At 36.0% G+C, this 20,531-nt stretch overlaps 2 protein-coding genes across 4 annotated transcripts in view; both read left to right on the top strand.

Annotated features, from left to right (window-relative positions):
- Positions 1-8,288, top strand: part of LOC105229714 (cyclic nucleotide-gated cation channel beta-1) — a 93,326-nt gene extending 85,038 nt beyond the window's left edge. The window contains exon 11 of the mRNA XM_049453710.1: positions 7,931-8,288. The gene's annotated coding sequence lies outside the window, so the exon portion shown is untranslated. The remainder of the gene's footprint in view (positions 1-7,930) is intronic.
- LOC105229673 (filamin-C) overlaps positions 7,787-20,531 on the top strand; it is a 74,857-nt gene continuing 62,112 nt past the window's right edge. Inside the window, exon 1 of one of the 3 annotated variants that reach the window (XM_049453705.1) lies at positions 7,787-8,594. In XM_049453705.1, coding sequence (XP_049309662.1) covers positions 8,358-8,594 — 237 coding nt within the window. In that variant the 5' untranslated portion in view covers positions 7,787-8,357. The remainder of the gene's footprint in view (positions 8,595-20,531) is intronic. The other 2 variants (XM_049453707.1, XM_011210099.4) reach the window with 2 other exon arrangements.

The raw sequence follows: 20,531 nt of genomic DNA, 5'->3' as shown, positions 1-20,531 counted from the left end.
AGAATGCAGTAAGAAACGATAAAAAGTTGACTTTGTCTGCGCCGATGCTGTAATACTACAATTAATAAAGTTTTCATATAAGATTGTGATCGGTCAGCTTGTTTGATAGCTATATGCTACTCGTATAATGCTATCCGTTCAGTCCACTTCACACACTTCAGATTTTTTTTATACATATTTTTTCTCCTTTTTTACAATTATCGTTTATGGAATTCAAAAAGACAGCATCGGTCATTATGCCTCATGCAACGATTTCACTTTTCTTAATATATTTGCTAAGCGCCATCAGTCACCTGTCAATTGCAGCGAGAAGTCAATTCAGAAAGCTTGTGATCTCATGAGTGACATTGTCGCATGAAGACTGACAGTCCGCACTCATCTAAGCACAACAACACACATACACACATACTTATATACATATGTATATAGCGCTATAAGCCACAATAACATTTATGACTGCACAACTTGGCGCGATTAAACTCACCTCAGCGGCTGCGGGCCAAACTCAGCTGACATTGGCATTGAACTTAAAATGCGTGCAATTAGTCATTGTTTGGTCGATTTGTATGCAACTACCCGCCAGCACAAATACATACATATATATTTATTTATGTACAAGCACATATGTACTGTATGCGCGAGGTTCTGTAGCTAAATAAATAGGTGTGATGTGTGTGTCTGTGATGAAGGAAAACGGGTTGAAAATCAGAAAATGACTCGTGCATTAATCGCCATCACAAACAAAAAGTAATAATAAAGCACAAATAAAATACAGAAAAACAACAAAACAATATACAGAGTTCATAAAATCAGTTGAAATGCTCAAATGGGTGTATGAAATTGTTTTCGAATGCAGTCATGCGATTAGCTGTGACTGTGATATTTTTCTTTACAATCGAATGCACCGCAACACCCAAGCATATAAAATTATATTATACATATATTTTTGTGTATGTATTTGTGTGCGTGCTTGCATTGTCTTTGTTTACTGCGATTATAATACTTTTTGCTTAAACTAAAACTAATTTTACAGCAAATTAAATCTGTTTGAGCGTGTGCAGAGGCATCTGGCTTTGTCTGTGAAATTCAGTTCCTGGTTTACATTTTTCTGATTTGATATACAAAATAGATGCATGCAATCGAGGTTAAGCTAATTATAAATAAATAAATAAATTCATGGCAAATTTTGATAAGCAAATGTCTGGCATTCTTTTTATATCGACCCTGTTTGGATAGCTGTTGAGGTCAACCCAATTTTCCATCCCAATTTTCATGTGAAAAATTATAAAAAATTACTACTAAAAGCAAACACACGATTTATTTTACTCATTTTAGAATAATGTGATGTGAGGCAAAATTGCATTCATCGCTGGCAGAAATTTTAAAAGCTCCTAATGAAGACAACACGCAGCTAAAGTATGTTTAAAACCGTTAGATGCTGAAAATTCCTACTCATAACAGATTTTAAACTAAAAGAGTTATCAACTGTTAAAAATTTCAAGTTACAAAAGTTGATAATACAAAAAAAAAACCTGAGATGAACATACTGGAAAGCTTTATGGCGCTTACCGTTGAAAACATTAGTTGAGAGGGGTTGTCAGCTGTTTAAAATTTATGCCAGCCAATTTTATGAGATAAACAACTTATTAAAACTTGAATGTGAAACTAAAGCAGTTTTATTCAAAATTCGATACAAATATTTTTCGGAGAGTTGCCACCTGTTTAGAAAGGTATATGTTTAAAATTTATCTTTCAGCCATTTTAGAAGCAAATGATTACAATTCGAGCAATTTTATTCAACTTTCACTTCAAATATTTTTGTGGGGAGTTACCACTTGTTTAGAAATTTTTGTTAAAATATTTTGGTAAAATAAATGAATTACTCAACAGTAACAAAAGAATAAATATATACATACGTATGTATATATTTATACGATAGTTTACAGTTGAAAATACTGAATAAGGCTGCCACCTTTTTGAAAAGAAAAATTTAAAACAATTCACCTGATTACAATTTGAGTATCACATTGTAAAGCATTTAGACGACTTTCTATTAAAATTTTTTTGAAGAGTTGCCACCTGTCAATAAATTCCTATTCCAACATTTCATTAAAACAAAAGAATTAGCACACCGACAGCAAAAAAGGAAAAAGATGTAAGAATATTTAAAATTAAAAATACAGACTTAATAGGGTTGCCACCTTTTTGAAACTTTTAAAACTAAATCACCTGATTACAATTTTAGTATCACATTATTAAGGTTTTAGGCGACTTTCCATTAAAATTTTTTGCCACATGTCTATAAATTCGTAATCAATCACTCACCCTTTCCATGGGTATCCGGTAGGTGGATTTCCGTACGTCTGTCCATCGTACTACTGCACCCTATACTCGTAGTAGAATTTATATTACAATAGCTGTGTAGCACTAGCGCATGAGAAAGGGAGAGAGCCTCTCGTGCCGAACATCTGCCTACACTCATGTAACGCATTGCTGGCTTTTCCCACTCTGTTTTCCACAATAATGCTTCCACAGCAGTTTTTCTGTCCAAGACTATTCCAAAATATTAACTATTTCGAAACATATAAAATATATCTAGGACTGGCTACAAAAGAGCCTAAGCCAACCCAGTTGTCTAACAAAACCTTTGAGAGATGTTGTACTCGATCTTAAAACTTCATAATGGATATAACGTATTTGAAAAAGCATCTCTTTCTAATTCGAAATGACTTTTAAGCAAGGAATTCTTGAGTCTAACGATATATTTGTTCAGCACATCGACGTGCAGACTACTTTTTCACACTCCCCGGTATATTACCGACTTTCCGAAGCTATTGGCGATTGCAAACATTGTAAAGCCGAACTTGCAGTATCTGTGCTTCCCGAAGTCAAAGTAAGGAGAAGTTTTCCACACCTTCATATCATATTTTCCACTCTTCGAAGACTTCTCTCTCGTAGACGTACGAGGCACTTTGTGCGATATTGCATATCCTACAAGCGCATTAAATTCGCCAAAAATGCATTGCTAATGGCTCACAGGGCAAATTGTAAAGGCAACAACAACCACAACCAACAATATCAGCACCGAAATAAATTGCTGTGACGTTCAAGCAAATATTTTCGTGGGCGAACGGGTGACGAACGTACGTTTACGGTGAATTCGAAAACAATGTAACGGGTATGGCGATATTGGACGACGCACACACACACTCGCACCCACGCACGCATGCACACAGCTGACAACGCGCAGATGAAAGCGAATACTGCGAAGCTGATGTCTGATGGCGGCAACGCGAACCAAAGTCGTAAAATTTTTTATGCGCAATATTTTGTAATTCTAAATATATGTGTGTGTGTAAGCTTTTGTCTGTGTGTGTGTTGCGTTTAAAATTGCGATTTTTACGAACCAACAAACACACACAAACATGTACAACAACTGCAACTTGTGTACACTTCGTGCGTTGCACATTGTTTTTGCTTAAGCCTCACGGTTCTTTTCGCTCATTTTTGGCATTTAAACTTCAAACGATAAACGTCAGTTTGATTGTTATTGTTGCTGCTATTTTACGCAATGCCAGGTTTTATTTGCATTCGCATTTCGTTTTTGCTCGTTATGGGCGCTTAGCAACAACAATTCTAGAAAATACACCAGCCAACTGGCGGCCTGCCTGCCTGCATGCAGAATTGTACACAGCCTTAGTTGCTGTTGTGGTTGTTGTTGTTGCTAAGCGTATTTGTGTCAGTTAAAGTGACACAAAACGGAAAAGGCGGCAGCGATTTCCTGCGCATTGCAACTGTCACGACGCTGACGCAAAGCACTGCCACCACAAACACACTCTCAACACTCGCACAGCCAGTCACACTCATACATGCACACAATGTCACCAGCCATCAGTTGCGGTGCACCTTTTTGGCAATCTGCAGCGAAGCGGATTAGTTTTTACTTTTTACGCCGTCGCAGTTTCAATAATTCTTCAATTTTTTCGCTCGAAAGTATTGAGCCGTGCCGCTGCCACGCTGTCAGTGTGTCTGTGTCGTTGCATTTTCTTTGTTCGCGCGTATATTTTTTTGTTGACAACGCGCTTGCTTCGCACCTGCTTTGGCGCTTAGTTTTGATTGCCAGCGTTCGCAAGCGGATTTTCTCACCATAAATTGTGGTTGTGACATTTCTAATGTATTTTCCCATATGGATTTTCAGTTATTTGTCGAAGTTGTTTTCGTTTCTCAATTGAAGAGGTTTTTCTTTTCTTTTTTGTGTAAAGTGACTTTGTGACGAATTTTGATTGAGTTTTTGGTAGAATTGGCATAAATACATATGTGTATTTCGAATGCAAATTTCGCTTACTGTAAATTTTTCACTTACCTTAAGTTTGCCATAAGTCCGTTAGAGAATATTGTTTGCTTAGGAACAGTTCTGTGAATTTTGAAGATTTTCTAGGAGGTATTTGGTATATAAGTAACTTAAAATATTGTGTTCTTTATTAAAGGGGGTTCGTGGGATCACTTCCAACGTAGAATAATATATAATTCCTCACACAATATTGATTCATAAAGTATTTACTAACTGATCCGATTTGACCCTGTCTAGTCATTAAAAATAAAAAAGTTTGTCCTAGATTAGCACAATTTTTATTTATGTTTCAATGAAGGTCGTACAGTATCGAAAACTTGCTTCATGCGTGTCTTCCATGCACTTCTGTTAATGATGATAACATTAAAAAAGTTAGAGAAACAATGCTTGCAAATCGTCGTGTTGGCATCAGAGAGATTGAGGAGAGGTTCTCAATATCTCTTTTGGATGCACTCAATACATTTTGGTTAATCTTTTGGATTTAAATCGGGCCAAAAGAATTGAATATTTACGTCGTCGAGTAGAGTAGACATTCCACATTCATCGTAGTTAACATTGGATTTAAGAATATGACGTCGAAACTGTGCAAAAGTCTGCCAATTTGCTACAAATATGCATCGACACCCACCGGCCATCCTCAGTCATGCCTGTATTGACTCAGAAGCCTATTTTATAATAAAGATTTATATTGAATTACGTGACAAGAATTTTTGTCTGTCAGTCCGGGTCAATTTTGATCAGACATTTCTACATTTTGACTTCGGTTGTATGGAAATTCATAAATATTCTGGCACCTAGTAGACGTAAAGTTGCTTACTTCTTACACTTTCTACTGCTGCCCTGCATCCCAAGATACTTATGGCCTATACGCGATACGAGGTTACTGTCTTGATTGCTGCTTGGCTGCCTACATAGATGTTCCTGCGGTCTTCTCGATCTATTAGCCGCCGCTTTCGCAATAGCAAAAATCTCAGCTTAAAATATACTGCAGTAGCCTGTCAACTTAAAAGGTTGCCTTATGCACACAAGCAGATCCGTTTTCTCCGGGTTCAACCCCACATATCTTTCAACTTCCTAAAATATATATTAAATACGTGCTAAATCACCTCTGTTTTAAGTCGTAAACTAAACTAAAGTTGTAAAAATATTTTAGGTTTGGCAAAAATTACTAAAAATCAAAACAACAAAATACCAGAACTATGACATCACGACAAGCGAACAGTCTTTTCCGAGTTGTAATGTGAGATTCCAAATGCGAAAAGCTTTACAGTCGTGTAATACATACAAACAAACAAACATACCCACTCGTACGAGTACTTGCGTTAGGAGTATTAGATATTGTCGTAGAACTCAGCATGAGACGCTGAGCTGAGCGCAGCTGGTTACTCAAGCGCGCAGGTGTCAACTCGAAGGCAGCAATTTCTGGAATTTTTCATTTGGTTTCACTCAACCGTCGCACCATAGGTGACTACTTTTGTGGTTCTGTTAATTTATGTGTGTATGTGTATGTGGCCATAATGAACTGGCGACTGAGGCTAAGCAGTTATCGGCAAATAGAAATGAAAAACTGTTCACGGCGCTTTCATTCACAAGTTATTGACTTGTGATTGTGCACAGAACACGAGTGTAGTTTATAGTTATGCTTATGTAATAACGCGTAATAAGTATAAACAGTTAAGCGCATTAAAAAGCGTAATAAATCACTTACTCTTAGATACTTCAATCAAAGAGTTCTATAATTGGAACTGAAGAGTCTATAAATCTTCATATAACTTTTGTAGTTTCAAACTAAAAATACTACAATATAAAAAGGGTAATACTTGAGACTTCTTACTAAGTAGTTAACCACCCACTTGTTACGAAAAAAGTTCATATTTCGCGTTTGAATTATCGAGGTCACACTTTCTCGATAGGTCCGCAAGTTCACCTGTGTTTGACGCAACAAAATTCCGATTTCTTCGTTGCTAAATCTTTGAAGGTGCTTCGTTTCAGAGATCTCTACCTTTGACCCTGCTCAAAACTGAATAAAAAGTTGTCCTTTTTTTGAAAAAAGTGTACTAAAATTATCTGGAATATTATCACGAAACATTTAACCTTCTCAACGGTTCACCTTTATCCCCATTTTGGAAAACTTTCAAAAAACCATTTTAATTGATCGATTAATTTTCTACTCTCAAATTCAGCGTTCTTTATTTATAGTTCCGCAATTTCAACTCAATGTCAAAAAGTATGAGGTCCGAGGTATTTTAGCACTGATCAAGCTAAGGCAGATCATTTGAAAGGGAAGTGTGTAATGAATCAATCGCAACTTCTTTGAAGCAGCTTATCCAGAATGAGATCACTAGACATCCATCGATTTATACTAAGCCAGAAGGAGCTTGTGATTGGTAGTTAACCAGCGTTTGCCGAGCTCGCCTGAGGCTCAAACATCCAACAGTGAACCGCAGCGAAGCTCCTACCAGTTCTCACTCTGCGGCTAGTGGGACAGAAATACTTTTACAAAAGAGTTCATCAGTTTCGTAAAAAAACATTACTTCTTTCCAGTGTATTACAAACAATTTTCTTCAGTGTAATCCGTTTTGATCGCTGATTAGCATTGTCGTCTGCACTTTTTGACGCTTGTTCGCTGTTGTTTACTTTGCTATAACTTTATTTTAAGCCTTTTTAACCCGCACTCTTTGATGTATGATTTCGCATTAAGTTGCTCACTCAAAATTCTACTTTACTATTTTTCGACTTCACAACAACAGCAGCAACTACGCAGCAGCGAACTGACGAATTTTTATTTCTGAGCCAAAAACAAGTTAGTCAAGTCGCAGCAGCAAGAAAAAAGCTCAGCACACTAAGTGAGAAGCTAGGAGCAGAAACAAAAGTCAGCCGATCGCCGGCTAAAGCGGGAACCAGCCACTTTGTGTGTGCTGGTCAAGAGCGCCGCAACACAGAGAGATCAGTTAAGTGAGCGCGTGGTGAGAGAGCGCGTGCAGTGTGCGCGTGCGCATGTGTGTTGGTGAGCGCTCGCATTGTTCATTTTCATTTTCGAAAAGCGAGCATGACGTCATCGTTTTTTGCGATTTGTTGACGTTCTGTGGCAGGTTTCGCAAGCCAAGTCTAAATATGTCTGTAAAGAGCTAAGCTGTTGTTGATTTATCGTTGTTATTGTTGTAGTTGCTTGCTACGAAAAGTGAGTAGGCCGACTTGAAAGGTTGAAACTGTGTGGGTTGGCGCTGAGCTGAGTCGAGTGTGCACTGGTGTTGGTGAACGAATCAAGCGGAGCGGATTTTTGAATAGATTTTTGCTTTTTGTTCAAACATTCGCCAAAACTAATTGGCGAACTTGGCTAAAAACGCGTTTCAGTCTGAGCGCAGCAGTGGCTGAGCGCGCACACCCCAGAATTCGACGCGTGAAAAGTTGGTAATTTTTTGTGAATAAAATCAAATTTATCTTTGTAGCTTTGTTCAAAGGCTTTTAAGGCTGCCTACAAAGGCAAAAGTGTTGGCAAATATTATTATATAATTGTTGAGTAAATTGAAATCGTGTTTAAGTAGTGTTAATTGTAGCTTTTCTTTCCTCAAATTTCAGCGTTAACGAAACGAAAAATTCAAAATCGCAATTTATTAAAAGAAGCTTAGAGTTAGCAAGCTGCTAAAACGCCCAAATAAGTGAGTGCGCAGCAGGTGATTGCCTACCGAATAAATCTCCTCCGACAGGCAAATTGAAAAATTGAAAAAGAACAAAGCCCGCACTCGTGCTTGTGCGAGTGTCTGTGCAGTTGAGTGTGTGTTAGTGTACTTACATATATTTAGTACACAAAATTAAATTAACGCTAGACGTAACTGTGCGAAGTTCACTATGAAAACAAAACGCAAATTGTGTTAAACGCCGAATTTCGCACATTTTGTTCTACTATTTTCACAACAACAACGAGAAAAAAAGAAAAAGAATCCGAATATTAAAAAATAAGTGCACGAATTGCTTCAGTGACAGTGTGTAGTCATCCTCGCGCAGGATGGATGTGAAAGATATTAAAGGTGCCAAAGTGACACACGCCGGTCTGCTGAAACACAACACCGATGGCAGCACCGAAACGCAGAAGATCACCCATGCCGGCTTGGTGGCGCGCAGCCCCGAGGGCACCGCCGCCAAGGGCATGAACATACGCGGCAACGAGGACCTTTGGGTCGAAATACAGGCGAACACATTTCGCAATTGGGTGAACGAGCATTTGCGTCCAACGGGCATGCAGGTGAGTGTCGCGTAGATATATACTTAGAAATGTATAAAAGATATACTCAAAAATATAACGGGTGATTTTTTGAGGTTAGGATTTTCATGCATTAGTATTTGACAGATCACGTGGGATTTCAGACATGGTGTCAAAGAGAAAGATGCTCAGTATGCTTTGACATTTCATCATGAATAGACTTACTAACGAGCAACGCTTGCAAATCATTGAATTTTATTACCAAAATCAGTGTTCGGTTCGAAATGTGTTTCGCGCGCGTGTTTTGTTCAGCGATGAGGCTCATTTCTGGTTGAATGGCTACGTAAATAAGCAAAATTGCCGCATTTGGGGTGAAGAGCAACCAGAAGCCGTTCAAGAACTGCCCATGCATCCCGAAAAATGCACTGTTTGGTGTGGTTTGTACGCTGGTGGAATCATTGGACCGTATTTTTTCAAAGATGCTGTTGGACGCAACGTTACGGTGAATGGCGATCGCTATCGTTCGATGCTAACAAACTTTTTGTTGCCAAAAATGGAAGAACTGAACTTGGTTGACATGTGGTTTCAACAAGATGGCGCTACATGCCACACAGCTCGCGATTCTATGGGCATTTTGAGGGAAAACTTCGGACAACAATTCATCTCAAGAAATGGACCCGTAAGTTGGCCACCAAGATCATGCGATTTAACGCCTTTAGACTATTTTTTTGTGGGGCTACGTCAAGTCTAAAGTCTACAGAAATAAGCCAGCAACTATTCCAGCTTTGGAAGACAACATTTCCGAAGAAATTCGGGCTATTCCGGCCGAAATGCTCGAAAAAGTTGCCCAAAATTGGACTTTCCGAATGGACCACCTAAGACGCAGCCGCGGTCAACATTTAAATGAAATTATCTTCAAAAAGTAAATGTCATGAACCAATCTAACGTTTCAAATAAAGAACCGATGAGATTTTGCAAATTTTATGCGTTTTTTTTTAAAAAAAAGTTATCAAGCTCTTAAAAAATCACCCTATATATATTTAAGAATAATACTTCTGTAAGTAGTTTTCCGTTAATTCTTATGGAGTTGCATGAGTTTCCTAGGGTAAAAAACAGCTTTTTTCGAAATTTGTTTTCTCATATAAAAGATGAAAGATTTTGTTAGAAATGTTCATACACTATTAATAAAAAAATTCTGACATTTTTGGAAAAAAATATTTTAAACTCGGCCATTACCGATGGCTCGAAAAAAGATACGCCAGCGTTGGCAGTAACATGATCATACAAAATAAAATATGTGTTTTAGTTAAATAACCTAGAACTTGGACGAAAGAAAAATACATATTTTTTTTAAATAGTTGCAATCGAAAAAAAAATTCCATAGTTCAAGTCTTTAAGAATGGTATCTCAATGACCTGTGTAAAATTTCATGAAGATCGGTTGAGTACTTCTCAAGAAATCTTGCCAACCGACTTCAAAAACACAGTTCCGAGAAAAACGCGCTTCAAGACGGCGCACTTAGCCTAGCTAGCCTCGTACGCACAAGTTCTCAAGGCTGTATCTCCGAAACTAATACTAGGATAAACTTGAAAATGTAGGACAATATTCAAGAGATATTGTAGAATTTATTAAGACAGTAAAAAGGTCTATTTTTTTAAACCCGTAAACCCATTTAACCCCTTAATAATTGTGCATTCAATACTTCTATTTCGACATTCGAAGATAAATGCTTCGATTTTGAATGCTAACTTCAAAAACAAAAATTTCTTTTTATGTCTCAACCGCTCAAAAAGCACTGCAATTGATACCTTAACAAATCGCTCCTTGTACAGTGTACCTGAAAACACAAAACCCTTCACATAATCGATATCTAAAGATCAAAAGTTCCAATTTTATGCTCGTAAACCGTTTATTGGTATATTCTCGTTACAAATTGTTCTGATGAGAGCACTGCCAGATAAACTAATGGATCAAAATCAAATACTTGTAGGGTATAGTTTTTTTATTTGTGTAGGGAATTATGGCTTAAGGGCGAAGGAAGACAATGTTTTCTTTTTTTTCAACTGTAAACTCATTTCATAAATATCTCTAGAGGGTTCGGTATAAACAAACAACTGGTAGAACTATATTTTTATGGGCAAACTTATTGAAAATTATATCGTAACAGACTTTCATGCATAAAATATAGAGAATTCAGTGCCTTAACAGCTGCTTTTTATAAGCACTTTTAGTGAATTGATATATTTTGTATCAATAATTGAAGTTGCCTCTGTGTAAATGATGGGGTTAGAAAGCTTAATTTTTGTTTATCAAAATCTCTTAATCCCTCGCCATTAGCAACTGTGACGTTCGTTGTCTCAAGGATTGTTCTAAACTGGGGGCAAATTTTCATGACAGGTTTTGAGATAGAAAAGCAAAATATCTCCATAAATAAAAAAAAACATTTAACTGCTTTACTCATCACAGCTTCTCTATTGAAGTTGTAGGCATACTCGCTATAGCTCCTTAGCAGATTCTCCGCGGTTAAACTAAAATACAAAAACCTGAATTATGTTCTAAGTAAACTAAAGTTGGCCACAATAACTCTGTATTCATTGAGTAAGTATTTATTTTAATTAAAGGTATATGTTAATTAGAACACAAATGAGTGGGAAAAATCGTATGCCAGCAATATCCGCGTGGCAAATATTTAACTACTTCTTTGTTAATAACAACAATGTCAAGCCATTATTTAACTCTTTATGGCAGCTTGAATTCGGAAATAAGGCGTTTTCATTGATAATACAAATTAGTACATATGTACCCATGTATATACATATATACATATATATACCAACACATGTGTAAGCAGTCTTTTCCTCGTACTACATTTAGAGCTGGCTCCATGGGCAAACGTGGACTTGTTCGCCTAATATGTTAACATGGCATGAATATAAATTACACCAATCCACCGCATTTGTACACACTTAAGCGCTGATATGTAGAGACGGCTGTGGGGGACGCATGTGGGCTTAAATCGCAATATGTGTGTGATTATGCGAGAACACGTTAGAATCAATGGCGGGTGAGATGTGTGTGCGGGTATACAGCGTACGAGTATGCTGGCATATTTCAAGCAATTTGCGTGTGGGTTGCACATTTTAGGCCATCTTGCCATTGTCACAACCACAACAGCAACAAATCTTATGCTTAATATTTTGTTTTTATTTTTTCGTTCATATAGAGAACTTCATTGTGTTGTGTGTTAATAAGCAATGTGTTTTTGCTATTTAGTCACAATTGTTCAAGTCAGCGATATATATACAGGTATATGCATACATATGTGTGCGTATAAGTTAACTGCAATTACGTTTTGCAATATCCATTTACCTATTTTTGTGCGGAAATACTGCGGAAGGAACCTACTTAGCTTGACATGCATAAATATTTATTCACAACTTTGTATATAACTGTCTTTAGCTGGCATGCCCACACCCTCTTAAGCATGGCATGGTGTACATTTGTCCACCGGAAATGACTGGCGATTTGCATGTGTTCTACAAATAATGCCGTAAGCTTAACTTTAATATGTTAAGTTGTGAAAACGAATGGCTAAAAGTCAGCGAATTTTAAATACATTTAAAGGGTTTGGTAATAGAATTTGAAATGGAATATGTATTAAGTGCATTTTTATACACAAAAAATCTTTAAATTAAGAACTTTTCAAAAGAAAACTGAAAACTGCGACTAGTAATTTTCACAGACTTCTCTTGAAGCCAACTTTACTCCATTAAGGGAATTCTGCACTGACCAAAACAAATGGTAGTCGGATGGTGCAAGGTCAGAGATATATGGTGGATACATCAAAACTTCACCGCCAAGCTCTTCCAGTTTTTGCCGAGTCATCAAAGATGTGTTTGGTCTAGCGTTGTCCTAATGGAAGGCGAAGGACTTTTTTTTGATCAGTTCTGACCGTTTTTCTTTCCATTACTTGCTTCAATCTCATCAGTTGTTGACAGTAAAATGTAGAATCAATGGAGCAGCTCATAGTGGATGATTCCTTTCTAATCCTACCAAATACCTTCAGGGCGTCAATTATAGCTTTGCGACCATTTGTTGAGCTTCACCACGCTTGGACTTTGATCTTTTCCGCACATTGTTGTCGTATTTGGTCCACCTTCACGCTTTAGAAATGGTTCGATTTTATTTCACTTCAGCAAAGAATCGGAGCTGTTAATTCGGTCCATTAAATGTACAATTCATGTGGCACCTAAACATCGAGCTTCTTTTTGTAGCCAGCCACTTTTGAATGGTTCAAAACCGTTCGATGATGAATGTTAAGTTCCTTAGAGATATCGTGGCTGGTTATGTGACGGTCCTGGTCAGTCTTTTCCATATCTTTTCCATTTTCAGAGCGAGGTGCAGCTTTCACATCGAAATTTCCAGATCGGAAGCATGCGAACTATTGTTGTGATACACGAACTGGTACAGCATCGTCTCCGTAAGCTTCACAAATTTCATTGGTTTCTTGTGTGGCGTTCTTCCCCTTTGATACAGAAATTTCAAAATATAGCGAATTTCTTCATTATATCACTCATTTTTGAACAACTTCCCCGAATTTAATTTTTTTTAGATTAAATGAAGCTTAATCTCATCTTTCCAACATTATATGGGTTGACACAATGTGATTGATGGCACTGAAGATATACGACTGCAACAACGTCTATTGAAAAAATACGAAAAGACTTTTTAGACTACCCAATATATAACTTATATGATCTTCGAATGTTACAAACTGCATGGCACACTTAATACACCCTTTTCAGGGTTAGATACAGATTCTTAAAAATTGTTTGGAATTCTGGTGGTTGAGAATTGTAATTGCTTATACTCATTTTTGTATCTAATTCAGCAACAATTTTTTTAAGCAAATATAAAAATTTATGATTTTATGATGCGTTATGACAAGTGGTGAGTCCCCCATATGTTACCAAGTTGTAAAAATTATTTTGAAAATCATTATTGCTAGCAAAAACCATTCAGATCTGCTTGAAGACGTACTTTGCTTAACCTGTGCCACAATCATACTTTTTGTAGCAAAATATGTTAGTAATTGGTCGCCCATTAAAGGAGAGTAAACTTAGAATAATTATCTGCCATTGCTCGTAGAAGTTATGGATAAATAGTATCTGGCGATAGTTTTCCATTGAATCAACATTGTTAGCTGTAGCTGACCATATCGCTCATTTGCTGCAAGACCGGCATAAATCAAAAAACGTGATTTTTGAGTTAATGCTGCAGAATTGTTCGTTATATCATACTTCATGTTGAGTGAAAAATTCATACGGATACCTCTTATATGCTCCGCTTGAGAAGAGGTGTAAGGTTGGAGTCACCGTGTAAGGTTGTAGTCAGTTGAAAACTTTAAACGCGTTTTCTGGAGAATCGATTTTTTTGACTTATGCCGGTCTTGCAGCAAATGAGCGATATATGAAGTGAACTAAATGGATTTTAAATAGAAAAAAATCTAATTAGACTGCTTAATTAAATTCTACGAATCAATTAAAGCTATTATTGATACAGTAATTAATGTCAATGAAATGTGTTGATTTTCAGATTTTTTCGAACAATTTTTTACCCACTCTAGACAAGTGACAGTAGAAAAATGCACTGAATAGCGGTGGAAATCAATCAAACGTACCGAAATGTTTGTAATAAAATATTGCACAATCGCCACCCAATATTGCACATTTATTGTTTACCTGCTTACGTCACAGCAAGCGAAACGATAAATTCCTTAGAGTCGGCACTTTGTGTTGCATGCCGCATGCCAATATAGGTTTACAACAGCTAAATGTACAATAAATAATTTACATAAACTTTTAGAAATGCATGTGTGTGTGTGTGCTAATGGAAGCATGCCATGAGTTGCGTTTGCATACAGTTAATAGCACGCTCTCTCCCTTTCGATTGCGTTGCGTCTCTGCGCACGTTTTCCGTCTAATGAGTTTGGCAGGCGGCTCAAACGACTCGTCTCCACTGTAGTAGCTACTTGTTGTTGCTGTTGCAAGCAATTACCTGCGAGTTGCATAAAATCGTAATTTGATCGCAGTTTAACGATTTTTGCATTTTTTGCTCTCGCCTGTTGCTCCATTTTGCATTTTTGCATATTTGGCACTGTTCAAGCGGAACAATAGCAACAACAACAAAGCAGTGTTAGTAAACCAGTAGAAATTGTGTAGGAACTAGTTAGAAATTCACTTTTTATGCTTATTGAATTTCAGGTGGAAGGGAGAAAAGACGCTTTTATCGGCATTTATTGAAAAATGAACAAATAGTTGTCTCCCTACTTTTCAGTGATCATCGATATATTCATTTGTTTTGATTTTTTTATGAAGATGCATTCAGTAACTAAATAGAAACCAGTAAGATAGGGCTAAGTTCGGATGTAACCGAACATTTCAAGCGGGTTATATGGAGACTAGTTTAAGTTGTTACCCGATTTGATCCATTTCAGCCACAAAGATGCACCGCTATTAGAACATGCTCTCTCAATTTTATTAAAATAATTCCCACGTTTGCCGATATACTAACATAACTGGTGATTTAATTGAAAAATTTCGGATTCCCTTGATCAAGTTTCCGCTATACAACAGCATCTTTGAAAGCAGGTGTCTGGCGTTGGAAAGATTTTTTGCATAAAATGCAAAAAACAAAACTCAAAAGAATAATATTTCTATAGATGCATATAGGAATCGAAGGACTAAACAAAATGTTTCAAAAAAAGTAAAAAATCGTCAATAGTTATCGAAAATGTAATTGAATGATATTTATAGTTTATCGGTTTACTCATAAATAATTCAATTTATCGATATAATTGATGAGAAAAAAATTAATTGATAGAGGTTCCAACGTACGTATCGATATTTTTCGATATTATTGATTAGTTGAAATGAAATTTTATATGTTCCATCGTGCGGAATAATAATTATTAAAACTATAATATATAGATATTTTTCATAGGTAAATATGAAATTGATATAATAGGTTATATCGTTCATATCGATATTTATCGAAATTATAATTTATCGATTTTATTGATTAGTTGAAATGAAATCAATACGTATTGTTCAAATATTCTCAGCGCAAATCGATATTTATCGGTATAAAATTTATCGATATTTATGGTTTATCGTTACTTTTGGATAACTAATCGTATTGATATTATTGATAAGGAATTGGGATTTATGGGTTCCATAAGGCGAACCGATATTTATCGAAAATATACTTTATCGATATTATTGATAAGTAAAAATGTTATGGATCTAGTTTCCGTCGTGCCGTTAGAAGCCAATATAAAATAAAGCAAAGGCAGATAAAAAATACTTATTTTCAGAGATTTTTTTCTAATATATGTACATTCGTTATACAAGCATAGAACATTTTTTATTTCATAAGTCAATTCAACTGCTTAATACAATATTAAACAGAAATTATCGGATCAAATTTGAACCGAACTTTCCAAGAGAAAAAATCTGGAGACAAAATTGTAACTTTTCCAAAGCTTCGAGGATATGTCTGGCATAAAAAAATATCTTCAAAATAAGTCGGCTCTCTTGATGAAAAGGGTGGTACCTTTAAGATTTGCTTGAAAGTACTCATCACCCGACTAGACACTGTAAAACTGAGCATCCTCCAAACTATATATAGTATATATGTACATATATATATAGATCTCTATAGTCTCAAGGTCACTGAGAATCTCCGATTTCACATAAATTTTATTATTGTAAATACTTCGCAATTCAAGCATACTCCGAGCCCATTTCAAGAGCTTGACAGCACACTCATCCCTCGAATGCATTAGCGCTTCATTAAAATTCCATTAAAGTCATTATTAAAAAGCAAAAACAGTTTATTGTCAATGAAATAAAATTCATTCAAATAAAGTCGTAAAATAATTTTAAAAAATTTTAATGAGTGCAAAATGAAAAATATTTGATTGAAATATTAAAAATGCAATGAATGAAGCTAAACCCACAAAATACGAGAAATTCGGAATTTGAATTTGTATTTAATAAGCGAAATGAAATTACAAGCTAAATATAGAATTCATATAGCGCCAAAAAACAACAAATAATAATTTAAGCAAAAAGTACATGCCTCAAACACATACATACATACATATGTACTTATTATATGTATTATAAAAAGCCGTGTAGATAATATTTACCCTACAACAATGAATAATCGAAAAGTAACTACAAAGTGAGAACACTGGCATTACCAAATTCGGCGCTGCGAATGCCAAGGCTACGACTGCTCGGCACAGCCCATAATTTCAGTGCACGTAAATACCTGAACTAATACAACAACAACAATGATATCAGGCGATAATTATCTACAAATAATTACACATGTATGTATGTACATATAAAGTGCGATTAGTGCAAGTACCGGCAACAAAAACAAATATGTGAAACGCAAATAAGGATAAAATCGGAAATTCTTCCACGCCAACTCAGCTACACTCGGGCTCATCGTAATCATTCATTGGGGTTTGACAATTTTCGAGCGTTTTTATGTTATTTATTGTTTTATTTTTCATTTTGTTCAGCTTTTGTTTTAAAGCGCTCGTGACTTTGTCATTTGGAGTTGTGTGACCCTTCACATGCATAATAAATAAGATTTCGTTTATGTCCACTACGTGTTGGCGTGTAAACAAAAGTAGATGGAGATATGTGTATGTGGGTATATAATCCCAAAAATTGCTTAAAGCAAAAAATAAATACAAAAGCTTCAAAGGGTGACGTAATGGCGTTGACAAGTTCTTGAAAAATTTTCGAAAAACTGTGATAAACGAAAACTAGTTAGTATTAATTTAAGAAGAATACTTTTGAAAGCGTCACTTGGAGTACAAACGTTGTCAGTGATATGGGCTACCTTTCAGGAATTATTGATTGGTTACACTGATTGTCACACCAATCACAGATTTATATGGCTTTCATAATGCCAGATAGAGGTTCCTCATACTTCGTCTTGAACTCCGAAGCTGCTAGATATTTAAGCCTAGTTCTATGTATTGTATATAAGGTAGGACAGAAGCAAAGATGTTCCAGCGCGATGATGGCGATAAAGTCAGATCCTTAATGATCAAAGATGTTTTTAAATCATCAAAGCATTTATAGTCATTACACATTTTCTACGTTTATTTATCGAAAATTATTTATCAATAATTATAGTTTATCGATACATATCGATCATTTTATTTATCGGTTGGTTGAGATGAAATTAGTATAGATATGTTTCATTACGCGTATCAATTATTATCGAAAAGTTAATTGACCTACCTTTATAACTTATAGGTTGTCTCACAGATATCTCAATTTATCGATATTAAAGTTTAGAAATTAATATACGTATAGCACATATAATCCTAGGAAAAATCGATATTTATCGACGCGTAATTTATCGATATTTATCGGAATTGGAATTTATCGATATTATTGAACAGTTGAGCAGAAGTTAATATACTTATAATACATATGATCCTGGGGAAAATCAATATTTATCGACACGGAATTATCGATATATTGGTTTTTCATTACATATAGTATGTAGATAACTAACTGTATGGATATTTTTGATAGGAAAAAATTAAATAAATATAGGTTCCAATGTGCGATATCGATATCTATCGAAATTATAATTAATCGATCCTATTAATTAGTTGGACAGTAATAAATATATGTACTTATGGTACATTTCATAATTCAAAACGATATTTATCGACACATAATTTATCGATATTTATAGTTTATCGTTACTTATGGGTTATATATGTATAATAGTTATGCTTGCGAAGCAATATATTTTAAAAATTTAATTTATCGATATTTTTGTTAAGAAAAAATGAAACTGATACATATAATGAGTTACATCGTGCGTGTTGATATTTATCGAATTTATAATGTATCGATATTCTTGATTATTTTAACTGAAATTAATATACGCATTTCATAATGCAAATCGTTATTTATCGACATAAAATTTATCGATATTCATAGATACTTATTCCATCGATATTATTGATAGGAAATTAAAATTTGTAGATTTCATGGAAGGCATCGATATTTATCGTAACAATATTTTATCGATATATGTATATCGAAAATATGCTTTATCGATATTATTAATAAATAAAGACGCAACTGATATAGCTTTATCGTGCGGTTAGCAGCCTGTAAAATAAAGCAAAACAAGGTAAAAAATACTTAATCCGCATTTATTAGTGACGTTACGTAAGACTTCTTTAGTCCTTCTCCATTCTGTAACAAAATCGTTTCAACAATTTCCATTAAAGTTTACCAAATTTAGCACATACTCATTATAGTGCAGTATACAACCAATTATATGCACATACCTACGTCCAATAATCTGCGATCACGTCATTTTCTGATTACATAAAGCAAATAAGAAGCCATTAAACCTTCGGTAGATACAATACCAAGATCCGAAATTTAATATGGCAAATAAAAGCTATGCAAATTAAGCAGCTACAACTTATTATGTTGACTTAAGGAAGCGGAATACCTAGCAAAACAACAAAAAAGTTGAGTTACTTGCAAAACAAGAAATTCCAAAAAACAACTTTAGTGGTACACCAACAGCCAAGGCAGCTCAAATATTTATTGTTGTTTGCTAATGATTTAATTTTTACGCCATAAATATTTCTTTTGTTACTGTTATTAATATATTTCTTTTAAATGGAGCTTTTGTGTTTCGTTTTTTTTAACGAAATTATTTCCCGCTTGCCAGCGGCTCACTCACGCTTTTACCGTTGCTTGTTATACACACACATACGTATATGTATGTATGTGCTTTAAAAACCTTGCTAGAAGCAGAAAGACATTTAAGCCAAATATTTTGCTGTCTGCTTAGCACACGCTTGTTGTTGCATTTGTTGTTATTTTAATCAACTACCAAAGCGTTTACAGGCGCCCAACAAAAGAGCGACGCAACGCGTCAGTCCGCAACGGCAGTGACAACAGCAGCAAAACAAAACACAGCGTTGCCAACAAATGAGAGTGAAATGAATTTTTAATTGAGGCCAACGCACCGCGACGTAGTTTTGGTCCACATTTTTTACGATTTTTCCCAATTATTTTTTTTGGCTTAGTCGCCAACATTAACGCAGTGACCAACTGAATTTGACTTCTTTCGGTGTCTTTCCGCCCTCCGCCGCTACACTTTTTCTACTAATACTTCTTGTTTTTACTTGTTGTTGTCATTCACCGCTCACTCGCTTAGCCATATTAATAAACTTGTTTGTCGCTTGACGCGTTCACCCGCCAACACCACTAAACCGGGCGTTGCGGCCATCACCCCACAGCGCCACTCCCCGCCCTAGTCATATATAGTGAGCCAAAGCAATGAATGAATTTTGTTATGTCTGCATTCGCGCTCCACGCCGCCTGTTCGCTCAAACATTCAGCAATGTCGTTAGCGCGCCAAGTTAACTAGCGTCCATCGTGCCGTCGTGTCGGCTAATTTGGCCGCAGCTGACTGACTTTCGATCGCTGCAACCTTTTTGCCTCACTTCCTCTGGCTGTCAGGCCATTCATAATACTGTGCCGCCTGTCTGTTGGCCGCCTCCATGCGCTGGCATTAGACGCTGTTGCACATACTCGCTTTGGCGCTGCCTTCAATTGCCCGCGTTGTTAGTTAGAAATCGCGGGTCGTTGCTTATTGCATTTACAGTTTGGCGGAGTTCTGCATTTTTCAGCCGGAATGCAAAGTTGGCCCACACTATACAAGTGGCTGTGAGTGGCTGCCGTGGTCTCGAAAGTGAACCGCTTAAGCCGACTTAACTAAATATTTGTTATTGCTCGACCCAACCGGTCTGTGCTGTCGTCACTTGGGTTCAAATAGTTTTACTTTCTTGACGTAAACAAGTATGGTTTTGGGTGGAATTTCATGTTTAAGTGCAAGAAGTCATGT

The sequence above is a fragment of the Bactrocera dorsalis genome, chromosome 3 (assembly GCF_023373825.1).
Source record: "Bactrocera dorsalis isolate Fly_Bdor chromosome 3, ASM2337382v1, whole genome shotgun sequence".
Taxonomy (NCBI): domain Eukaryota; kingdom Metazoa; phylum Arthropoda; class Insecta; order Diptera; family Tephritidae; genus Bactrocera; species Bactrocera dorsalis.
The sequence above is the reverse complement of the archived record's forward strand: the minus strand, read 5'-3'. Positions and strand labels throughout refer to the sequence as shown.